The sequence below is a fragment of the Peromyscus maniculatus genome, chromosome 3 (genome assembly GCF_049852395.1).
Source record: "Peromyscus maniculatus bairdii isolate BWxNUB_F1_BW_parent chromosome 3, HU_Pman_BW_mat_3.1, whole genome shotgun sequence".
NCBI classification, from domain to species: Eukaryota; Metazoa; Chordata; class Mammalia; order Rodentia; family Cricetidae; genus Peromyscus; species Peromyscus maniculatus.
Genome location: NC_134854.1, coordinates 113,339,758 through 113,364,680, shown reverse-complemented (window position 1 = coordinate 113,364,680; position 24,923 = coordinate 113,339,758). Strand labels below are relative to the sequence as shown.

General features: G+C 53.3%; 1 protein-coding gene across 2 annotated transcripts; it reads right to left on the bottom strand.

Moving 5' to 3' along the window:
- Nucleotides 1–7,118: 7,118 nt before the first annotated feature.
- On the bottom strand, nt 7,119–24,519 carry Hdac11 (histone deacetylase 11). Of its 2 annotated transcripts, none has more exons than XM_006972535.4 (10): nt 24,421–24,519; nt 23,723–23,871; nt 22,065–22,165; nt 16,030–16,146; nt 15,408–15,450; nt 13,775–13,851; nt 12,714–12,776; nt 11,979–12,075; nt 9,388–9,566; nt 7,119–8,697 (listed from the first exon to the last, which is right to left on the bottom strand). In XM_006972535.4, coding segments are annotated over exons 1-10 (1,044 nt in total). In that variant the 5' UTR covers nt 24,423–24,519; the 3' UTR covers nt 7,119–8,481. The 2 variants fall into 2 exon arrangements, with proteins under 2 accessions (XP_006972597.1, XP_076423471.1); XM_076567356.1 differs by lacking the exon at nt 24,421–24,519 and adding an exon at nt 24,352–24,369.
- Between the last annotated feature and the right edge of the window lie 404 nt (nt 24,520–24,923).

Sequence of the window (24,923 nt, the reverse complement as noted above, 5' to 3'; positions counted from 1 at the left end):
GCTTGGGGGTGGGGCCCCACCGGGCTCTGGTGACCACCTCATGACTGAGGACATCGTAGTGGCAGAGTGTGTATAAGAAGAGGTCACACCACCAACCAGGCAGCCAGAGGGTGATTCAGGAGACAGGCTCTGGCTCTAAAGAGAACCACTTGGGGGTCCCATGAGACCTACCCCAGTTGCTTCTGGGGTAGCATGTCCAGGAATCCTAGCTTCCCCTGCCCAGGCTCTACCTTGTAAAGATCCCACCATCTCTACACAGCCAGCTAAACACCAGGCCCCTACACAGGAACCCTTGGATAATGAAAGCCACATGGAAACCGGGGCAGTCCCTTCTGGCTGTCCTGGTACTTGTGTCTTCTGCTCTGAGAGGCTGTATCACATCCTTTGATACTGTTGCAGTGTTATTTTTTTGCCCTGGAAAGCAGAATGCCAGCTGGAAGCACCTGGGGGTGACGGGAAGGTCAACATCTCTGCTGAGAGCAGAGTTAACAGCAGAGGGTGTTTATCACATGGATACATCCTAACAAATACCTCTCAAGCTCTGGAGACCACACAATGATTGAAACTACAGGCTTGATAGGCATGGCTGTCTGCCTGCATAGCAATTGCCAGCCAGGTAGTGAAGGGCTTCCTGAAGACACTTACCTGCTCTCTGCTGGAAAGCTGCCCTATTCACAAATCTACTGTACCTCCTGTGTAATAGCAGCTTCTAGAGTTATGCAGTGTGTAATCTGTGCAGTTCTTCACAGTAGCCCTATTGTGACATGACCAGGATTCTTTTTCTTCTTGCATTTTACCTATCAATACCAAAAACAGACCTTTCTGTTTGTGGTAGGAAATACGGTTGTTCTAAACGTAATAACTCTATGGACAAGGTCCCTTCTCCCATCCTAAAGTGAAAATGTATAATGACTCTCTTCCAGTTTGTGACATGTATCACTAAACTGTAACCAAGGAACATGTATCAGTCACCTTGGGCAAGATTATGCTCTATAACTCTATAGCTCTATATGCCCAAGGCCTCCTTAGCCCAGACACAAGAAAGCTTTATTTCTTACTGTCCCTGGATTCTAACTGGATTCAAGCCCTCCTCATCCTGAGATTTCAGAGACCCACAGTGTCCAGCACTACAGCTTGAAATGTACTCTCAGCATTGTGTTGGGGGAACATGCAGGACTGGGCACCAGCTCTTAAAACATCCACAGGAAATCCCTCAAACCACTGGGCTAACAAGTTCATAGAACAAGTGTACCTCCATATCAGACCTCAGAGGGAACAGAGAGGGATATTGCTGCCCAGTCTTGAATGACACCATGCTTCTGGGACTCAGGAGCGGCTGGGGCTGGGCCCAGACTCCAGAGTGGAACTTCTCAAGGAAGGAGCAGGGTGCCAGCTGGCCCCAGAGAAGTGCCCAGGGCAGCAGCCAAGGGTCAGTCAGCCTGGAGGGGAGACATCATGGAGTAGCTCCCCAGTCTCCGGATGGACGTTGTAGCCAGCTGGACCCCCAAAGGACCCAAAGGGACAAGAATTCCTGGGTAGGAACAAACACACACTCCAGCCAAGGAAGAGTGTAGGCATGGCCTGCCTAGCCTCTCCGGATGCTTTAGATATGGAGCCCGAGTGTTGGCTCTCACTTCTGGTTCTTGGGTGGCTATGGGTGACAAAGGGGTTTAGGCATAAGGAATAGCCATCAGCTTAGCATCTTTCAGGTGGCTTTTCCTGATCAGGCTTGGATCAGCCAAGGGGCCTGTTCAAGTTTATGGTACCCATTGAGAAACCGGGCGGAGGTCCAGAGTGCCCCAAAGCCAAGAGTGCCACCTTTGAAGCATCTGCCCTCCCCAGGCACTCTTGAAGTTCTGGGGGCCTTGGGGAAAGAGCAGAGCTCCTTTAAAACAATGATGGGCGTGACCACGATCAAGCAACTGGGGAGCAGATTGGGCGGCTGCCGGCTTGTGTTTAAGTACATTCCTAAGCTACGAAAGAAGAAATAAAAGTGGTCCCTTGTCTGAGAGCTAAGAGACAGCAATATTGTGGTATAACTAGGACCAGATGGGCACTGGGAATTTCCAAAGGCGTTTAGCATATTAGACAAAATAGCCTTGCAGACACACACTGTAACTGTCTGGCTGCCTGCGTATCAGTTATGGAGACAAGGGAGCAGCAGGCTGTGCCTTGGCTGGAGGGTGGAGAGGATCAGCCTCTCTGGGCTCTGCCCATTCCCCTCTGCCCAGTCTGAGCCCCCTGGACATGGCCCCACCACCACAGTCCGGGAACAGCAGAGTCAGAACTGTAAAGGGGCTGGCAGGGTTTCTGAAGCTGCTTAGCCAGACTGCTCCAAAGGCCCAAACCTTCCACTGACATACTTATTGGGGTACAGGGAGCCCATGTTCCCCAGGGCACTCGGGGTGGAGCTAGAGCAAGCAGAGCAGCTCTAAGACAACTGGACTCTCCTACCCTGGCCAGGAGACTTCTACTATGGCCAGTGAGGCACATAGTCCCCATTGAGTGGACATGGGAATAAAGCCACTTCATATGCCCACCCCGACATTCAGGGGTGCCTCAAAGCCAGACCACTACTCCGTCTGTGACACTATCCAGGCAATGCTGGCTGTAAGGATGCCCCTCTCACTCCAAACAAGATATTCTTGGTCAATATGGTAAGAACTGAGTCCTTTTGGTGTGGTGTGCCAGGTATCAGGGGACCAATAGGGAATGTGGCCATGAGGAAAAGCCTGGCCTCTGCCTCCCTGAATCTGCCTCCCTGTGGTCTCTAGCGCCTGCTTGGGGCAAGGCTCTCTGTCTCTTTGGGCCTCAGGCCCCCTGACTCTGCGTGAGACTGTTACTACGATAAAACGCTGGCCTAAAACAACGTGGAGAAGAGAGGGTTTATTTCAGCTTACAAGCCACAGTCCATCACTGAGGGAAGTCAGGGCAGAAACCCAAGGCAGGAACCGAAGCAGCCGCCATGGAGGAAGCTGCTTGCTGGCTGTCTTGGCCTGCTTTCTGATACAGTCTAGGCCTGGCTGCCCAGAAGCGGCACCACCCATGGTGAGCTGAGCCCTCCCACACCTGTAGGCCTCATACACTCATCTACAGGTCCATCCGAGGGAGACAATTCTCAAGTAAGTTCCACCTTCCAGGTGACTTTAGTTTGAGTTAAGGTGACACAAACTAACTAAGCATAGAGGTTCAGGATCATGAGGGTCCTTACCGTGCTGACCCTGGGCCTGACCTTGGATCGCTTCAGCAACGCAGCAGCTGGAGTCCTGCCCTCAAGAAATACAGAGTACCATGGGAAGACAGATACCGTCTATGGCCCAGCATCCAGCACAGGGCCCGGCATCCAGCAAATCAGGTAGCGGTCACTGAGTTATGCAATGAGGGAAGTGAAGGCCAGTGATTTACCCCGTCAGTGACCCAGGCCATTGGTGACAGAGCTGGTTGTCAGACGCAGTTTTGGAACCTAAGTGGGTTTGTTCACCTGTCACCCTGAGGGCCTGGTACTTACATGACCCCATTTTACAAATGGGGAAACTGAGGCACCAAGTGCTCTCTCTCACACCTGCCTGAAGGACAGAGGCAAAGCTTGAGCCTGCTCTCCATCATGCTCACCTGCTTCTGGAGGGGAGCCACCGTCTCAGGACACGGAGTGTCAATAGTAGTTTCTGGCTGGGGTGGCCAGTGGGGCCTGAGGTGGGGGACATAGGCCAGCGCATTGCCTGTCTGGTCTCCTTCAACATCAAGCCAAACCTGGGAATGAAGGAGTTAATGCCTACATCGATGGGAGGTGGGGCCAGGGGAACTGAGGCACAAATAGTGATGCCATTTGCCCACAGTAGCTAACAACTGGATTCCAGGCCTAATTCCAGACCACGGTGCCTGGGATGGCTGCTGCCCCCTGGGCCAGGGGCAGAGACTGCTACAGTCACAAGAGCTTCAGAGAGGTTCCCAGAGGCCAGCCCTTGTTCCCCGCACCTGACAGCCTTGTTAGCTGCCCAGGCCTTACCCAGCCCCCAGGTGGGTATGGAATAGAGGTTTCAGTCTGCTCTGTCACCTAGTGCCCAGGCTCCCCACTGACTGAGAAACAGCTCTGCCAGTTTCTGCATTGAAAAAGAGGGGAAGTAGTGGCATTGGGCACCTACTGTCTGCCAGCTCGCTTTCATTATCCCAACAGTCCTAACTAAAGATGTTCAGAGGTGGGATGTCATCTGTCTAGAATCACACTAGAGGTTATGTGTAGAGAGAATTCAAGGCCGGGATGGCCATGCCCCACCCCACCCCTCAGAGAGTTCATGGTTCCTCCCTGTTCAGGACCTAATGACAAGCAGAACCAAGGAAACTATCCTGACGGTGGCAGAGCCATTTAGCCAGCTGCCTGTGGCCTTAAGAATGCCTGCAGACCTCCCTGAGCCTCATTTTACAGGCTAGATAGTAGAGCCTCCAAAGCTGTTGGGATGAGCAAAGCTTTGCGGGGTGGCGAGGCTTGGGGGAAGGTGGCTTTTGGGGTCTCCCACACCCATCATGTCAGGTCCAGCACAGTGCATGTACAGCATAACCCCACCCTCCTGCACCCCCTAACCCCACAGGGAGTGTAAGAGGGGAAAATCTCAGGAGGTGGGGACCAGAAGAGCACAGAGCCAAGATGCTCCATCGTGTCTCAGGACAGTCTCCGCCTCCTAGAGGCCTGTCCAGTTACAGCGCAAAGGCCATCTATGTGCTCCCAAAGCCATGGTAGAAGCTCAGGTGATCTCCAGGCCTTCTGGTTCTCTGCACATACCCACCCATGGGCACCTCTTGGTACTACGAAACATTTGGCTAACAGTCAGTCCACCCTTCAGAAAACCTTTCAGAAGTGGCAACCCCCCTGCATTCAGCCCTATAACCCCCACCTCCACCCCGTGCCATCATGGCTGACATTTTCCCAGGTCTTCCATCTGGTCTGGGCTATAAGAATGCTGCCACCTGCCTCTCTTACGATGGCTGGTAAGCTAGGAGCTGGTGGGGTCAGAAGACGGTGTATGGGGAGACTACATCTCACCAAGACATGTTTTGCCAGAGAACCGGCTGTGAGAAAAGGCACCATAATAGGGTCAGATGACATGGGTCCATTCTTCTCCCCACGCCCTAACTGTGACCATGAATGTGTTACTTTATGTTTGTGTTCTTATCTGAAAAATGGTGTAGGGGAATCTGGGGACATGGAAGCAGGGTGGAGCATTCCTTCCTGTCTTTGAACTCTCTACTAGGGCCTTGTTAGGCTAGACTTAGGGTGCCCTGCTAGGGCCCCTCCAGCTGGGCACTGCTGTTCCTACCCCATAGGAAGAGAGCTGACTCCCTTCTCCCTGTCTCCAACAGCCTGGTAGCCAGGCAGGGTACTGTGCTGGGGTCTGTGGTGATGAAGCTGAGGCGGCCACATCCAGGCAACACATGCTTAGTGTCGGGCTCTGGTTGCCATCTGCGTCACCCTCCCAGCCCTGCCAGCTAAGGACAAGGGAGGCTGCCAGAGCCAAGGCCCCCACAGCCGGGCCCAGGCCAACAGGACTTTGCAGGTAGTGAGTGAACTCTAGTCTACCCAACTCATGGGCACAGAGGACTCCACTTCATCAACTGAGACGGGGGACATTCCTCAGGAGAGTACCCAGAGAAGTTACGGAGTCACATCTGGGCATGGCATCCAAGCTGCTGTGAGCTGAGGGTGCCAAGGACTGATGTCTTTCCAGGTTCTCTCTCTCCAGAGTCCCAGAACCTCCAGCCAGCTTCTGCCCTTGATCACAGTAGCCCACCAGTCTCTGCAAAAGTCGACATGTTCTCCTAGGGTTGTTTCCTTTTTAATCTTTATTTCTATCTCTCTAAACTAGGCTGGCTCATCTGTAGCCAAGGATGGCCTAGGATTCACCATGAAGTACAGGCTTACCTAGCTCTGTCAAATAATCACACTTCAGCCTCCTGAGCGCTGGGATTACAGGCCCAGCTCCAATGATTTCCTATTTTGTCAATTTGGAGACAAGCTCTCCTGTAATCCAGGCTGGCTTCCAAACTTGATTTGTAGCCAAGGAGGCCCTTGACTGATCTTTCTGTCTCCGCTTCTTGAGATCTGAGATTACAGGTATGCAAGACCACCCTGATTTTATGCAATGCTGGGGATGGAGCCCAGGGACTCATGAAAGTTAGGTAGGTACTGTACCAGCTGAGTCACACCCCCAGCCCTCCCCTGGGATAATGTTCAGACAGCAATTTACATGGGCCCCAAATTGGAACACTTGCCTCCAGTGGGCATGATGCTTCTGCTGGTACAAGCTGCTGGGTGCAGCAGAACCCACACGGTGACTTTCAGAGAGGCATTTGGACAAGTCTTTTTGCAGCCCCCATTACGCAAATGAGGAGATAGCTTGCAGACAGCTTGAGCCAAGACTTTGGTTCAAATCATCCCTCTTCCACTTCAGGACTTTGATCAAGGAGCTAACTAACCCATTCCTGCCTCCTTTTTTGTGCCTATGAAATGGGTACAAATGGTAAATCCTGCCACCCTGAACCAATGCCAACCTTTATCCATGTGCTCACACTTTCCTGCCCCCTTTATGTCTCAACACAGTTCTCATCCAGCTGTGACACTGGGACATGCCTGGTTACTCTGCCAAGCTGACACACTTCTGCTTGCTCTCCGTGCCGGAAGGCCTACCCCAGGGACAAAACATCCCTGTGTGTGTCCCAAGTGCTTCACAGGTCTGTAGGACCCTTTCCCCGCCCCCTCCCTGGTTGGGCCCCGCCCACTGTGCAGAGCCACCAGCCCAGCCCAGATCTGCCCGTCTGTCACCCCTCACTTTCCCAGATCCCAACCCGTGATCTTAATGCCAGAGATGCCACACCTACTCTGACTGGTAAGCAACTCCTGCCCTTCACCCCTGCTAAGGATGAGCCTCACGCTTCCACAGGTGATAGAGCAGGGTTGCAATCCTGCTCATTCCTCGAAAGACATTCCTCAAACTCCTCACCCTCCTTCTGGGGCCTCAGTTTCCTTATCTGCTAAAATGGGAATTGTGCTATCTGCAGGTCTCCATCGATGGAAAAAAAAAAACCAACAACCCATCTTGGGCAGCTGCCCTGGTCAAATGTCTGGATTGGTGAATTTTGAATCTTTATTCCAGTGGTTCTCTGGAGGCAGGACTGTCTACCTCAGAACACACAGAAACAACCTGGAGCCTGAATGGCATTCTGACAGAAACTCCACAATGACAAACTCTGTCACCACTCCCCAGTGTCCTGGGAGATACCTCCAGTCAGATGCAGAGAAGCCATGGCAGAGGGGTGGACTGTGGGGTCTGGTCCAGGTCAGTGGTTTGGACACTTGGTGACTTTGGCATCCTCCCCACTCCAGCAGAGGGAGTATGAAGGACGCCATGGAGGCTGTGGGAATACTCCACATGGTAATGAACATGAGTCCTGTAGTTGGGGCAGATCCAGGGCAGGAGAAAGCCCAGCTGGCCCACATCCTCCTACCCCTGTGCCTTTGGTTAAGTTGGCAATCACTGGCTAGGGGTGGGTGCTTTCCTGCCTAGGTCATGGAGAGCCCTGGCTGTGCCCTTCAGGGTAAAATGGCCAGAGGCCACAGACAGAGGTGGAAACCGGCACTTTGGGTAAGGCCAATGGAAATTGTCACCCAGGGTCTGTGCAGCCACCACACTTAAATGTCACATTTGCTGCCTTCCCACCAGGAAGTCCCAACCAGGGCTAGCTTGGCCACCAGCCTCCACATGACTCCTACCTGCTGGGCCTCACCTTTCTCTCCTCTCCATCCTGGTCAGCAGCGCCTTAAAAACTCCAGTTGGGAGGGTCATTACTGAGCTAAATGTTCCCCCAAACTTGCCCCCAGGCTGAACAGAGGAGATTACTGGCAAAGTGGGAGCCTTGGACATCCTCAATGTCCCACCCCATCACCATAGAGGGGCTTGGGAAAAAACAGGTCTAAACCTTGATTTATTGAGGGAACCCAAACTGGAGAATCCCAGCATATCTTCCTTAGGCCTCCCACATTCATACCAGGGACTCCTGCCTGTTGGCTGAGAACCCAGCGCCCCCTGGAGGCTGGTTATGGAACTTTCCTCAAACCCACGGGCACCATCACCCAGAAGGCCCTCTCCAAGACTGAAGTGAGGGAATGAACCCACCAGGTCAGGGAGGGCCCATCTTCTGGTTGATCTTGACAGCAGGCTACCATATCTCAGAGGTCCCTCCCTGCAGCTCTCCTTCCTGACTCTTCATGACCTGCCTGTATCCCATATGGGATCCTCCCTGGGACTCAGCTCTTCCACCCCAAGGCCCAGAGACCCTTGGGCACCTGGTGGAGGAGCGGCCAGCAAGGCTGGCTCCTGCTCTTCCTGCCCCTCCACGCTCACTGGCAGCTGTCTTCACAGCAACAAACACAGGCGGGTGGGCGGGTGGACGGGGTGGGGGACAGGTATGGTAATGTTCTGTGAGTAGCCGTCAGGGCACAGCACAAGGAAGCAGGGGGATGTTTGAGTTCTGTGCCGAGACGCAGGGAAACTCAGGCCCAATGAGCCCCAGGTCATGCAGATTGAGGATGGAGTCGGCGATAATGCGGGCTGTGCGCTTCTGGTACCCGCCCGAGGTCACCATCAGGATGGGTATATCGTGGGCTCGGACCACCCGGAAAACCACTTCATCCCGCTTCACAATGCCCTGTGGGAAGACAGCGGGAAGGTGAGCTCAGACAGGCCCGAGTACCATTATAAGTCTAGCCCTGCTCTGAACTGCTGCTTAGCTCATCGCCTCCAGACATAAGGCTGCCCATCTTTTCTGTTGCTGCCGAACCTTAGAGCGTGACTTCCCTGCCCCACAAGGGCCAGGACACACAGCTTGGCAGACAGACAAATGCCCAAAATGGCCCCGAAGGGTCAAGATTTCTGGGCTGATGGACACATGTCCTAGGTGGCCTAGGGTCAGTGTTGTGTTTGAATATGAAGTGTCTCCCCACAGGGTCATGTGTTAGAATACTTAGTTCCCAGCTGGTGATGCTGTCTGGGATGGTTCTAGACCTTTAGTTAGCAGAGCTTGCTGGAGGAAGGATGTCACTGTGGGTAGGTAGGCTTTGACATTTTATAACTGGGCTCTACTTCCTGTTCTTTTTCTCTACTTCCTGCGTGCAGATGAAATGTGGTCTTCTCTGCTTCCTGCTGCTACGCTTTTCCCACCATAATTAACGGTATTCCCTCAGGAACTGCGTGTGAGTCAGCGTGAACCCTTTCTCCCCTACTTCCTCCCCTAAGCTGCCACGTTGATCAGGGCAATCTACTACAGCAACATAAGGTAACTAATGACGGCCGGAATGTGACCTCGGCTAGGGGCAGATCCCCCAAGGTTAGGACGTACCGCCGGGCTGATGGACAGCCCCCCAAGACGGTCCCCCTCCAGGACGTCTGTGCCTGCGTTATACACCACCACATCAGGCAGGTGCTCCTGGAGGGACCTCCTCACGTTCCTCTCCACTTTTTCCAGGTATTCCTCATCTTCTGTACCCCACTCCAACTCCACCTTCCGCCTGATGGCCTCTGGGAAAAAGATACAGATAGCTCCAAGTACATGGTGGGGGGCGGGGGGGATGGGGCTGAGGATGGGAAAGACGCGGGGACTTGTTGATGCCCACAGCAGGACCGACTCCATCTCAGCCTGGCCTCTCAGTCCACCAAAGCTGAGTGGCAGAGGGGTACCCATGGGAGGGCAGGTGATGAAAGCCGAGACTCTTCAGTCTTGAGGACCTACAGACCTATCCTCAGGTCCTACCAATATTGGACACCCCCTTTATATTCAAGACCAAATAGTCCAGAGTCAGCTTAGGCAGAACCAGTGGTACACTGGGCATAAATGGCTTTGCCATGTTTTCATCTTAAATGTCCCCCAAAGGTTCATCTGTTGAAGGCTTGGTTCACAGCCCATGGTACTGCTGATGACTGGACCTTTAAGAGGCTGAACCAAGTGGAGAAAGGGATGTTACTTGGGAGTGATGTATCAGAACCACGCCTCTTCATGTGTCTCTTTGCCTTCAGCCATGATGAGGTAAGAAGCTTGATCCTGCCATATGTGTAGTCAAGGTATCCTAGAACATGACAGGCCCAAAGCAACAGGACCAACTGAACATGGACCAGGACCTTAAAGCCATGGGCCAATGCTCATCTTGGCTCCTCTCACGCTGTCAGCCAGCTCCACTCCAAGGCTGCTGCTGACCTTGGCAGTGGCCCCATGGTGCTGGCATCTTCAAAATTACACGACATATTCTGTCATACAGACAGAAAGCTGACTGAGAGGACATTACCTGAGGAGCGGGAAAGTTGCTGACTTCAAATCAGGTCTCAGAGCCTTTGGGTTATGCACTGAGTCCATTTTTGCTGCTTTTAAGAATATTTCGTTCTATTTTAATTACAGGTATATGGAGGTGCACGCATTAGTACAGTGCCTGCAGAGCGCAGAAGAGGGCATCGGATCTCTTGGAGCTGGAATGATAGGTGGTTGTGAGCCACCTGATAAAGGAGCTGAAAACTGAACTCAGCCCTTTTTCTGGCCCTCATTTTTGGTACCAGGTCATGGGGGAATTGCTGTGACAGATTTTGGGGAGATTGTAATAACATTTTAACTTTGGGCTGGGAAAGACACTGAGTACTCCATGGTTCGGTGTGCCGTTCTATGGGATTTTAGAAGATAAGAGTGGTACTGGTTTTGAAGGCATGAAGGGGTCATGGAGAAAAGCTGAGGCTTGGCACCATGTGGCAGGATAAGAGACCCCAAAGAGAGGCCAGAAGAGGCTATTGGCGAAGGTGCACCCCAGTCACAGTGTAGACTCCAGAATTTTGAAGATCCTCGTACCATGGGATGACCACCATGGTCAGCAGCAGCTGTGGAGTGCAGAAGGCCTGATCCTGGGACACCAGCTGTGTATACCACAGAGGCTGGAACTGGAGAAGTGGCCTGGGCCCCTTGGAGCCCAGAGGACTGTGGTGGGTCCCTGATGCACTCAGCTTTTTACACTGTTGAATTTTGGTTTTGTTTTGGTCTGATTATGATTGTGCCATAATTGCTCCCTTTCAGAGTTAAAAAAAAAAGTGTTTAGCTTATTTTGATTTTATAGAAACCCAGTTATCAGCCTGTAGATATTTTAGAGAAACTTTGGGGTTTTAGAGAGACTCAAATTTTGAAATGACTTTGGATAATTTAGAGAAACTTTGAACATTGAAGGAGATTTTGGACGTTTTAAAGAGATTGAATTTTTAAAGTGCTTGAATTTTTAAAGGCTGGAACTTTTAAAAGTTGGAAATTTTCATATTGTGATATTAATATTAACATACTATCCTGGGGACAAATGAGAAAGGAAAGGCTGTAGTTGAATAGTGATGTGTTTGTGTGTCAAGTTGACAAGGGGTCAATTGTGTTGGCTTGTATTCTGTGGGTGATACCATTCCTGGGCAGGTGGTCCTGGGGTTTAAGAAAAGAAACTGAGCAAGCCTGGAGGAGCAAGCCAGTAAGCAGCATTCCTCCATGTCTTCTGCTTCAGTTCCTGCCTTGAGTTCCTGCCCTGACCCTCATAATGGACTGACTGTTTCTGCCCCCCATAATGGACTAAATATAGACTGTTCCTGTCCTCAGGTTGCTTTTGGTCATGGTATTTTATCACAGTAATAGAACTCTAACTAAGGCACAAATCTTCTGAGCTAACTTCTGCCATCTTTATGTTTTCTATTGCTCCCCCACCCCCACCCCGTCACCATCTACGCTCATCTCTAACGCGAAGCCCTCGTGTTTATTTCCTGGATAAGTTTTTTGTAGTCTTGGGGGTTGAGTGACTCGGGTCTCCATGTGCTTGTGGGTCCAGTGGGAGCACCCACTTCATGGGAATAATAAAGATAATAAATGATGTGGCATAGCCCTACCCACCAGGCACACGCTGAGGACAGAGGTGGGGTGACACTTACCTTTAGCAAAGCGGTCCCCGGGGTAGATGTGGCGGTTGTAAACGTCCATGATGTATACACGCCTGTCACCCATGAAGTCTCGCTCATGGCCATTGCCCTGCGGGCAGACACAGCTGTCACTACAGGCACCCGCTCTCAGGAAGGGGGTATCCCCAACCACCACAGGAACTGCCTCCGGCTCTGTGTGGTGGGCTAGACCTTGGGGACCTAGTGCCAGCCAGCAGAGCTGGACACACTCCAGATCGGAACCTGCAGTATGCCCAGCTCTGTCTCTCACCCTCTCTGTGAAACAGGGCAGGGTCTGGCCCTGCCACCCTCTTGGCTCTGCAGCGGTACCAGTGGAACTGGGACATGGAGGACGAACTGTAAGGGGCTGTGTATGTGTGACTTGGTTTACTTAGAGCAGAGTATGGGTCAGAGAGCAGTTGGGGGTTTTGAGGACCCTCCTGGTGTAGGAGTGGTCAGCAGGAGGCAGTGAGACCCCTTGGGTTCAAGGACAGGAGCGATGAGGAGGATCTGCCACCCTAGCGGGACTGAGCTGCCAACAGGGAGACAGACCCTGAGTCTGCACCTTGAGCGAAGCAGACGACGCTGGCTGAAGCAGACTTCAGCCATTTCCAGGAGGAGAGTATCCACAGTGTGGGGCTGGGTGACAGCCAGAGGCTGCCAGGGACATTGGAAGGGGACTCTCACCACAGGGAAGTGCTGGGGCCTGGGCTCCTGCAGCGAGCTCACCTGATGGGCATCAAGATCAATGATGGTGGCTCTGCAGATGCCTTCCACCCGTTCAAACAGGAACTGACAGGGAGAGAAGACGTGTGAGGATCGGAAAGGCCAGAGGACCCAGCCCTTTAGGACTATGGGGTTGAGGGGTCAGGAGGACAGTGGGCAAGATATCGCTTTCCCTGGAGTGCTGGGGTGAGGGAAGAAGGGTGTGCGTGCGTGCGTGCGTGCGTGCGTGCGTGCGTGCGTGTGTGTGTGTGTGTGTGTGTGTGTGTGTCAGAGTGGTAGGGGTTGGTCAGGGAAGGCTCTGGGGGCAGGCAGTATACTATGACCTGAAAGTTGAGGGAATAGGTCCTCGATTCTCCAGGGAATGCGGGGGTTGACAGATGAGCCCCACAGTTGGAATTTAACTCCCCAAACTTTGCCTCATTTTATAACACTAAATGCTGATGCCCTCTCCTCCTCGAGGAGACCGTCCCCCTTCCCCTCCTGTGCCCTGTTCTAACAGCCAGCCAGGCCTGCTGACAGCCCATCTACATGCCTGTGAGAGCAGAGACCCATTAGCCTGGCACCCAGCATGAGACTGGGCAGAGAACACATGGGGGAGGGGGGGAGGGAAGCTCCCTTCACTCTGTTTCCTCATTTGTAATGCTCAAGGGTTCAGTGTGCAGGGGTGCGGGGTGGGGTGGGGGTGGGGGTGGGGGTCCGGGTTAGGATATGAAATCAGCAGCAGCTGTGCCGAGCTCTGTAGTCTCCTCGCCCCCCCCCCTTCCTCCTCTTCTCCCTCCCTCCCGCAGCCCACGCCTTTCTTCCTGTCCTCAGTCCTGAAGCCTGCCTGTCCCTCCTCCCACCACCCACTCCCAGCAGAGGCTCCCTCCTGCCTCGGACAGGCCTTCTAGTGGCCAGATCCAGGTTGAGTCTAGGCAAGAAAAGCAGCTGGGGGAAGTCCTTCTCCACTGCGAGGAAGCCCCTCCCCGCTGTGAGCCCACCCACACCCCCCTTCCCTGGCGTGTGTGATGCGCTCTAACACGGGGAGGGCTTCAGAAGTCAGGTACCGCAGGTTTCAGACACACCTTGATAGCTAGTGTGATGTCTGCGTAGGCACAGAAGCCTCCACCACGATCACTAGAGCAGTGGTGGAAGCCGCCACCTGCAGAAAGGCAGAGGGTGGTAATGGTCAGAGCCAGGCTCAGGTGCCTCCTAATCCCTACCATCCCCACAGCCACTTCCGGTTGGGATTCCAGACCGGCCAAGTGAGCAGAACACCTGGGCATGTCACCCAGGCCAAGAGGTCGCTCCATGCTGTAGCCACCTCACCCTACAGAAAAGGCCCCTCCCAGGGAGGCGCCGCCATGTCAGCCAGCTGAGCTGCCCTTGGACTCCCACGCCAGGAAGAGGCAGCACCAGCAGGCTTGCTGTGGACAGAGGTGACCGGGAAGGATGCCTTCTGCTGGCCACAGCTGTCCATGCCACCCCCAACCTGAGACACAGTCTGGGGGGTCCTTTTTGATTTGGACCAGAGAGATGCTGTTGCCAGTTTCCCGCTAGAGTGGCTAGCAAGCTGCTACTGCCCCTTTATCGCTGGAGACTGGGGGTTGTGGGAACCTTCGGACATGGAGACCCACAGTTACTCCTGCTCCCAGCCATGTAAGGTCGGGGCCATGCAGATGAAGGACTTGCCACACACACACACACACACACACACACACACACACACACACACACACACACACCGGGGACTCCTGACAGGGCACCCGGCTTGCCAAAGCCTCTCCAGAGCCCAGAAGAGAGCTCCATCGTCACCAGCACCTTTTTCAGAGGAGCTGCCTCAGGCACAGAGAGGGTCAACAACTTGCCCAGAGAACACAACTAGCAAACGGCAGCGCCATCAGGGGAAGCCGGGCTTGATCAGGACCCAGATGCTCAACTTGAACCAGGCCCCAGTTTCCACTATAGATGTGCTCCTTCATGAACGGGGGAACCACGTTACAGACACGCAGGGCACGCACCACCCGTGTGTTTGTGCAACGGGGCATCCTCACATTGCGGCTATGCCAGGTCTAATGCTGGGTACCCGGCAAGGCAGGCAGGAAAAACATGGCCCTCAGCCATGCAAAGTTCCAAAAGGGCTCAGAGCCTGCTACAGACCTTGCACAAGCCTGCACCTTCTCTCTATGTCCAGTTCCTCACAAGACAACGGTGCAGCAGCCAAGGAAGGTTCTTCGACTGTGACGGCAGATGTGCAAGGACCACACAGAGCCCAGGGAGCTGGGGAGCACCAGCCTTCAGGACCCCTGAGGTGGCACTGAGCCTGGGACCATCCACTCACCACATGACTAAGCCCTGTCCACTGGCCTAGACCCCACAAGGATGGAGTCTTTCAGGAACGCCACCTGGAGGCAACTGATTCCACACAGACATGCTCAGAGGATCTGCCCAGGGGCCTTCCTAAGGGATGGCTCAGGCTCTCTGGGTGGGAGAGGACTCCCTGCCATTGGAAATATGTAAACGCTGGTCAAGGGCCTTCTCAGGACAAATATCCCACAGCAGATAGAAACTGGGAGAGGCTTCACAAGAACAAAAAAAAGGCTGAATACTCACCCCCAGGTTCCTGAACTGGCTCTGAGGGCTTTCCCGTCCCTCTTTGCCCACCCCCTTTCCAGCTCCACCAGGCTAAGCCGGTCATTCTGAAGCCCCAGCACTCACCAACGTTGATGGCCCAGCCTCGTTCCACAGCCAGCTTCCCCGCCTTTGGAGACAAGCAGAGGGTAGAGTTCAGGCCTCCCCCTGCAGCAAGCATGCCTTCACTCCCTCAATATATAAGCTCTGGGCAGGACTAGGCCGCAGGTGGAATCAGGTGATACCCACCCCGTCTGTCAACAGACCAGCCGTGAATTTCATCTGGCCAACAGAGGGGAAAAAAAACAGACTGCCAGCATGTGGAAGAGTTCGGGGTATCCCTCCTGGTTTTACAAGGAAAACACTAGAAATAACAAGTGAAGTGAGCTGAGGATTCCCCTGTGGCTTTGGGAATGGAAACGAGACAGTCTGCTTTCCGCATAGGCTGGTGGCTGAAATCCTGCAGGCATTCAGGATGAGCAGCAATACAAAACATGGCAGTGTCGGAGGGCAATGACCATGGCTGGGATAGACCTCATTCGGATACAGAGAGTCCCTCAACTAGCTCTCCAGCCTGTGACTAGGGCTACTATAGAACATACTCTTGTTGGGTTATAAACACAGTAACTCAAATTGTTATTAGGTGGGGCAGGACTCTACAAGGCAAAGTGGGGCGGGGGTCAGGGGCCGCACACCCCACCCAGCCTACCATGATGGTGCCGCCGGTCTGGGTCCGCAGGGGCCTCAGCACCTTCCTCTGCACAAGGAAGTTGGGGAGAAAGATGACCGGGGGTATCTCAGTGATGGTAGCCACCACGAAGGACCACTGTGAAAAGAGACATGGATGCCAAACTTGGTGCCAGGCCCAGGCATGGTGGCTCCCTGCTCTGCATACTCTTTGTTGGGGAGTGACAGCTGTGAGCCACCTCTTTCTCCCAACTTGTTTGAGTTTGGGCACAGTGAAGTTGATGTCCTTGTTCTGAGGCACTCTGCTGCCCTCTTGTGTCCACAAAAAGGATTGCAGGTTGCTCTAAAGCTAAGCCTGCATGTGGCTCCTTAGCTTCCCACTACCCAGTAAGTACCAGGAGGGCCTTGGCTCTGGTGCCCAGCGCCAGTTAGCACTTCCTAAGTACTTAGGGACTGTGAGACACCCAGATGGGCTTGGAGTCCTGTCTTGTGCTGGGACACGTGTAGCCATGGCTAACAAGCCAGCAGGTAAATGATCCATCTTCATAGGAAAGAGAGGGCCTTGTGGAGAAGGCAACATCTACAAAACCTAAACAGTGAACAAGAGTCCCTAGATGCAGGCATTAGGCCAAAGAGGCAATTTAGGGCAAAGAAATTGAGTCCAGGAATGACAGAAGCTGGGCACGGCAGGGCAGGGCAGAGAAGCTTCTCCAGTTGTTCAGGAGAACACGGGCTCACAGTTTCCTGTCAGAGACACAGAGAAGCAAAAGCCAGAGCTGAAAACTAAATTCATAGGGACCCCTGAGCTCCACATCCAGCTGATGGGAGCCACTTTGTTACTTTCCTGCACTCCAATCCTTTCCGCCAGGCATGGAAGAAGCCTGATTTGATGTGTCTAGTGCGCTCTGCCGCTCTTTGTTCTTTTACTTTGTTAGAGACTTGATCTCTCTACATATCCCTGGATGTCCAGGTACTATGTAGACCAGGCTAGCCTCCAACTCAAAGAGATCCATCTGCCTTTGCCTCCTGAATGCTTCGATTAAAGGCGTGTGCCAATGCGCCCTGCTTGGTATTATTATTTATTAATTATTTTATAGACAGTTGTTCCTTGCTTTCCCAAGGGGACTGTTTCTTGGCCAAGCTCCACTGGGACTCCAGGCCCATGTGTAAATGGTCATACTTACATGGAACCTGAGCACATCCTCATGCATAAATCATGCCTAGATTGCCTATGACACAGGCTGTGCTACCACTCTGGGAGAATTTTATGCCACCGTTTAGGGAATAACACACGAAATTTGTATGTTAAGATAGATGCAATATTCTTTTTAGAATATTCTCCTTCTGTGGATGGTTGAAACTGAGAACAAAGGACCCAAATGTATGGACTCTTGCCTGTAAGTATGAGTAAATTTTGAGCTAAAGGTAGTGTGGTAGTACATGGCCACCACCCCAGGTTGGGATGTGGAGGCAGAATAAGTAGTAGTCCAAGGCTAACCTTGGCTACACAAGACCCTGTCTCAAAGAAACAAAGCAAAAATATCTCCATTTAAGTAGAATTCATGCCTCAGCTACTTCAGGTATGTTTCAAATGCTGGCCAGCCACTGTGGCCAGTGGTTGGATGGAGCAGATCTAGGACATGCCCATCATGATAGCTTTATCAGGCAGGACTGCTCTGGAAAAAAAAACAAAACTGTAGGTGACCGAGTAAAACACTGGTGCAGGGTGAGGTGGCCTGTGGCTCTAGAGGAAGAGGGGGAGAAAGGGTCTTGGCAGAGGGGGCTGTGGGCCAGGGAGATGGCAGTTACAGTGATGGGGTGAGTGGATGGGGGCTCACAGTAACACCGACACAGGGCAGGGTGGGCAGCAGAAGACGGAGCCACTGAGAAGGGCATTGGTGTGGAGGGGACAGCATGGGACAGATACAATTATCTGGGATGTGCAGCAGGCTAACCAGGGAACAGCCCGGATTTTTTTTAAGCAGAACCCACCCAGACTGCCTTGTGACAAACTCGGTCAGGACAAGGGCTTAGGGATGGTCAGGCTGGATGCAGGACCGGGACAGGGCTCTGAAGCCACGCTGGGCTCTGTCTCGGCTGTATGTTTTGGGGTACAGCTCTTTCCCTCTGTGCCTGTCTCCTTATCTGCAAAGCAGGGCCTGGAATGAGGGTGTCACTGTGGAGCCCTGCCGCAGAGGCCTGTCCTTACCTCTATAAAACAGTGTCCTAGCTGCCCAGAGGCTATCCTGGAGCTGCACACCACTGCCAGCACATCTGTGTCGATACCCAAGGCTACATGACATCTGTGTCTATCCCCTTCAGAGGGATACTAGTACCATCAATCTCAGATCTAAACTAAAACTGCCAGGCCTGGGGGCCCATGCCTGTAAATCTTGCTGCTCAGGAGGCCAAGCTTGAAGATCATTAGCTCAGACTAACCTTGTCTCAAAATTAAAAGGTTTTTTTGTTTGTTTGTTTGTTTGTTTTTTAAAGAGGGGGAGATTGATGTGACTTAGTAATTAGGTACTTGCCAAGGTTTGCTCTTTAGTATGGAGAAAAGAAAATTAAATAACTATAAAAGATACACAAAAAAAAGTAAACTCCCAGGGACCTCTGGGTCCTGTTACTTTTCTTCCACTGCCAATCAGGTCAATCCAATGCCTTGTGCTGGGGCTGTAGACTTCCTGATTCGATGTCCTCTTGAGTTCTCTCTGCTGCTTCTGCTATTGGTTATTTTACTTTTGCTCGCTATAAACTAATTCACTCCAAACTCATATGGCTATGCTAGACCTTGTCTTGGTACAGAACTGGAGTATAACCCAAATAACTGAGACTGGATATTGAAGTAAACATGTACGGGCATATCCATAGCAACACTACTGACGATCACCAGAGTGGAGAAATGACTCACATGTGCATAAGCCAATGGATGGGTAAACAAGATGTGATACACACATGGTAGAGTATTATACATCCAGGAAGAGGAATGTGTAGGGGGTGGTGTGTGGCTTGGTGACAAGGCCCTTGCCTTGCATACTTGAGCTCTGAATGCCAGCCACTGGGGAGGAGAATGCGTGATACCTGCTCAGTGTGATGTACAGTGAGGCAAGCCAGACACCAAAGCTCACATACTGATTCCATCTGTACAAAGTCAGGTACAAAGTACCTAAGTCTGTGGAGGCACGCTAGAGATGGGCAGTGACCGGGCAGAGGGCAGGGAGTACCAGGGAGCAAGTGCTCTGTAGGGTCAGGGTTTCCTTTCAGGGTGATGGGAACAGTTGTGGATCATGACATCACACGGTGGATGATGGAAACGCTGCTTTAAGACGGTAGCTTGTGTCATATGTGACTAACCACATTTTTGTTTCTTTAAAGAAAAGGAGAAATGGGCCTCTTGGGCAAGAATTGACAAAGTCAAAGATCCAGGCTCCCATCCCCCATAGCCTCTCCCATCTTCTGCCCTCCAGGTGCCTGGGGTCAGTGTCCCTCCCTCCACAGTGCTTTGCACTTGTGGCTCCTGCTTAGAGGAGCTACTACCCGTCCCTCACTCCAGGCCTGCTGGCCTCACTATCCTCACACCTTTCTGTGGACACTTGGCACCTGTCCGGCTAGTTATGTTCCTTCTCTGCTCTCCATTGGAGAGGGACTTGGTCTCTGGTTCCATCCCTTCCCTGCAGGACCCAGAACAGTATGCACGCTGGTCATGAACTTGCTGACAGGGCTCAGGGACAGACATCAGGATCTTCCCAGCTCTGACCTGCTTGTAGGGGGCAAGGCCCTAGAGTTCACAGCAAGTATAGGAACCGTGCTGATGCTGACCAGATGCCGCCCTGACTGGGCCCAGCTCTAGGCTGTACACACAGGTGGTGCTCCTGCACCAAGGTCATCTTTCTCTTTTGGTGCCTTGCTCATTGGGATGGAAGGCTACAGCAGTGCAGGACCAGGGATGAAGCCCAGGACAGGTCTGTGGACAGAGGAAAGGAGGCTGGGGAGAAGGTGCATGGTACACAGCACCCACAGACAGACCCAATAACAACCCTGGGAACCCTAAAGGGACCTGCTGGACACTGGACACCGCTTGAGATGTCCACAGCAGAGGAAAGGGACAGACAATGCAGACACGGGGTGAGAGAGCTGTGGCACCAGATAATGGGTCTCACTTGAGTGTGGACAGCCCCTCCCCCCTCCCTCCCCCACTGCAAACCTGTTCATAGGACTCAGGACAAAATGCATGTTTCCTCCTCAGCTAGCCTGATCGAATGTAGCCTGGTGCTGGCTAGCCAGGCCACACAAGACCTGGTGTATTTAGAAAGGTTATTTGTTTCTCCCTTTCCTCTGGCTGCCGGGGAGCTGTGAGCCAAATGTCACTTCATCATCATCCTGGTGAACCCCTATGCTATGTCGATACAGCTGTGTCCCCCACACCTCACCCCACCTCCGGTCTTACTTTCTATTCGGGACTCACAGACTACCCTGCTTCCAGATTTTGGGGACAAAGACCAGGCAGGCAGCCTGCCTTGTAGGTTTCCCTGAAGGTCTTATAGACGGGTGGGTTCCTGGTGACTGTCCCCCCAGCCCCAAGCCTGATCCCAGCTGCACTCTTGGTCTCTTCCTGTCCAAACTCAGAGCATCTACCCCTGCCTCCCCCCGCCCTTTGTACTCCTGGCCAGGTTCCTGGGCTATTGACTAACCACGCATGTCTGGGCCCCAGGAAACCAGGGCAGCCGGGCACTGGGCTTCGAGCCAGTGCTTCACACCTCTCTCCTGGGAGACAGGGTGCAGCCTCTTCCTGGCAATCTTTCATGAGCTCACACTCCCGTGGCCCATCTAGAATTCTCACAACTCAGAGGACACAGCTGGAGGGGAAAGAGCCCAGTAGCTGGGGCCCTGGTCCTGAACAGTGCCTGCAAGGGTCTTCCCACGCTTAACCAGCTCCCCCTAGGGATGACCTTGAGCCGGCACAGCCTACTGCCGAGCCAAGGTCTTTCCAGACAGAGTGAAGGGGCCTGTTGACTTCTGCCATCTGTGGAGTCCTGAGTCCAAGATGACTCTGACAGGAAGCTTAGGGGCCAGGCCTCCCACATTCTGAGGCAGAGAATCAATGGCACCCTGATGCAGCTCCAGTCAGGGCAGGCTGGCAGCCATGGTTTCTGACCCAGGCTCCCACGCCAACCTGCCACATAAAAGATGTACTAAAGACCTCGGCTCCCAATTGGAGCTTGCAGCCTCCTGTACAAAGAGGCCACAGGCAAACAGTGGTAGTCCAGTGTGGCTTGCAGTGAGGATTTAAAAATCTTACAGTTAGCACATTCAGAATCAAAGCAGGGGGCTGGGGGTATGGCTGAATGTCTAACATGCATGAGGCCCTCAGTTCAATCTTAACAATCATAAAAGAAATAAAAACCACCCCTCCCCGAAAAGCCCCAAGCAAAAAAATAGAAAAAAGAAAGAAATCTGAGAATATCATTTAATAATCAGCATCTGGCTTCTCTTGGCAAAGCGGGCACTGTAGTCATTCTGGGTCCAACCGTGTGGCAACCAACCACAAGTCCCGCATGGGAGAGAAAGGTCTTCTGCAATTCACCCCAGACACCTCCATCCGCCCCGCCCCCCCAGGTCTTTATGTTCCCTGCTGGACCCTGGGGGAGTTTCAAACCCAGTCTTAGCCCAAGAGTTTTCATTTACAGGAAGTCCTTAGAATTAGCATCTCAGCCCACTCAAAAGACAGGCCAGAGTGAAGTGGCCTTAGTGGACAGGACAAGGGCTGGTGTCCCCTTCCCACTAAAGTGATGATCCCAGCAGGGGCCTCTGCTGGGCCAGAGCACAGGCTGAAAGTCTATGTCCAAAACCTCTAAGCGGGTTCTGTCTGCATAGCCCTGCTTTCACATACCTCAAGATGGGGTGCTAACTATCCCCCGAGATGTCTTCTCATAGCCCTTCCTGATCTTAAGCACTAGAGACTCCTGTGCTAGGGACAGGAGGAGGTACCCCTAAGGCTGAGCCTCCCCTCCCCCAGCCACTGCCCCTGGCCACCGCCCACCAACCCCTGTACTGTACCTTCAGCTCGTTGAGATAACGCCTCGTGTGTACCACCAGCAGGTCCTCCTCCGAGGCCTCCCGCGCCTCCACCAGCATGCCATCGGACAGCAGCTTCTCTTCTGGAACCACAGAGCAAGCCCCTGCTTCCTTTCCGCTGACCCTCAGGCCAGGCAAAGCCGCCCCCCCCCCAACCCCCAGACCCTCCCCAGGCTGCTGGCTGGCCTCTGGCAGCCCCTCAGCACACAGTGAACTTGGGGGTATTCTGAAAATGGCTGCCTCCCTAGGCCAGTGTCTCTAGGTGTTGAGCTTGGAACACACAGCAGTCTCCATATTTTCTGGGCTGCTGACAGTGACCAGGTGAACTCGGGCATAACTGGATGACTTCCAGAAGCAGGCAGCACAAGGAACAGGCATGCTCTTGAGGTAGAAAAGCAACCTCTTCCTCAACAGGTGGCTTAGGACAGCATGGCCTCTCCTCAGCCTCTGCCTGAGCCTTGCTCATCCTCCTTGCTAACAACCAAGGGAGAGCAGCACAAGCCAGAGCCAAACAACTGCTGTGTTCAGAGCACTGCCTTCCTGCGGGAACCTTCTATTTATGGCAAGCGAAACTGCCTTTTCCCACATTGATGACATGGAGTTCCTTCTAAAACAAATTTTAAGTTAAAAAAAAAAAAAAAAAGTCCCAAGGCTCAGCCATTTAAAAATATGCAGTAAACACAGGAGTAAGTGGTACAGGGAACATCAGCGTGTCCAAGTGGCTTACAGATGTCTAGTTTCACTTCATTTTGCAAAAGAAACTGAGGCTGAGAGAAGGCACTGCCCTCAGAGTACTGTGAGACTGGGCCATGATGCTCTGGGTTCTAGAGAAATCAGAATCTAGGTTCTAGTTTCAATGAGTCATACCCAGAAACCAACCAGTCCCATCCACTTCTACAGGCAGACCCAGGCAGGTGCTCCCAGGACCTCTGACACTTGCAGACTCAGCCAGTTCCCTTCCTGCCAGGGCCTCCAAAGAGCCTGCCCTGTGGTCCTGCCTCCCATCCGTCCTCATCCTCAGAGGAACAGGAGTAAAAGGGGCTGGCTGTTTGCTCCCAACTGAGGGAGATGAGGGACCCTTGTGTTGAGCCACTGGGAGAGATGGAAACCCCCGGGGGCAGAGCAAGCGCCAGCAAGAAACCATTTGTACAGGCAACAGATGCGCAAGGCTAGCGTCCCAGGCTCACACCAACACCACACATCATCTGCGTGCTTTCTACTCCATGTTTTCCTTTGGATGTTCAGGCTGGTACCTACAGCAGAGGGGCAAGCTGTACCACTCGCCATAGATAGAAGGTCACCAGAGGAACAAAAACAAACCCAACAGAAAGAGCTGTGTTATTAATGTCTAATTTGGTACTATTTTCTGCACAATGCAGAGCTGGAGGCCTGCTCTAGATTTTTAGGAAGGGAGATGGGGACTAGGTCTAACTAGGGAGTATGAGACAGGGCCTGTTGTGCTTAGCAGCCTGCCTGGAAAGATCCTTTAACAGCAGGACAGAAGGCAGTCTGGGGCTGAATCCAGATAAGGGTGGGATGGATGCAGAGATGGAGGAGGCAGGTGCAGGTCTAAGAGGGTGGTGAGGCTGGGGAGAAGAAATGGAGGCAGATCCAAATCTGGGGGGGGCGGGCTTTCTTACCTTTCAGGAAGTTGATCACCTTGCCCCATTTTCCAGCATCAAAGGGGTGCAGTTTCTCCAGGCCCATGAAGGTGATGTTGTAACGTGGCGAGTACACGATGGGCCAGCGTTTCTCTGGTACATGCTGGTACAGCTGTGTTGCGTGCGGCCTTCGATGTGCAGAGAGACAGACGCAGATATGGAGGGCAGCCTCCTTGTGGAAAGCAGTCTCCTCCCCCCTCCCCATTCACACCAGGAGGTCACTTAACACCAACAAGAATGAAAACAGCTCCTTCCTGAGCCCTGGCTGGCTTTGCCTAAACCTGCATCCAACACCTTCCTCACAGCAGCTCTGGGGACCAGGTGTGCCCAAGGTCACATGCCAGTGCCAGGTGTATTCAGTAGTGCTGGCTCCAAGGCCCAAGGCCTGCACGGGGGAAGGCGGGGTGAGGGGGGTGGAATGTGGTTGTCTCTCACGAGCCAGCTCACGCATCTGCGAAGCTGGGAACAAATTACGCTGGGGGGGGGGGGTAAGATTGTAGCTCGCGATTGCAGGAGGCTGTACCCTCGTCGCAGCCCTGCAGCCCACCGCGGTGCCCTGGGGAGCGGAGACCCACAGTTCGCCCTCCCAGTTTCCCAGCCTGCCCCACCTGTCCCGCTGCGCCCACGGGGACCCCCAACACCCAGGCTTGGCCCCATGAGCGACCCCGCACACTCACATCCCGCAGCCGGCCCTGCCTGCTCTGGCCGCCACTCCGCACCGGGAGGGGTGGGAGGGGTGCAGAGGGCGGGGCCGGCGCAGAACACGCCTCCGTGGCGCTTGGAGCTGGGGGTGGAGCTAGGCCTGCAGCTGCGTCACAGACAACCAGACCGCGCCGGCCAAGAAGAGGCATCCAATGGAGTCCCGCCTGGGGGGTGTGGTCAAGCGCAGCTCCGCCCGCATTCCCAGGGTAGAAATAAGCAGACCCTAGCTTAGGTGGTGTGACTTCTCTGTGCCATTCGCGCCTCTCAGTGTGGAGGTGGTGGGTCTGTTCTGGTCCTATCATCCCCGATATATATTCCCTCCTGGGGTGCAGCCCCTCCGCTCCTGAACCATCTGTGGCTTTTTCACCGTGGTATAAGCACTTCCCACTTGTCATAACATTCCTTGAACTATAGTTTCCCTGTCTGTAGGGCAGCTCTGGTGACCCCGTCCTTAGAGTCCAGTTGTATATATTTGAAC

Excerpts from the sequence above, each read along its gene's own strand:
- Hdac11 (XM_006972535.4), bottom strand. Across the intron at positions 16,147-22,064 it reads GTTATCTCAACGAGCTGAAG|TGGTCCTTCGTGGTGGCTAC; the intron begins GTACAGTACAGG and ends CTCTTTTCACAG. Across the intron at positions 12,076-12,713 it reads TTGATCTTGATGCCCATCAG|GGCAATGGCCATGAGCGAGA; the intron begins GTGAGCTCGCTG and ends GTCTGCCCGCAG.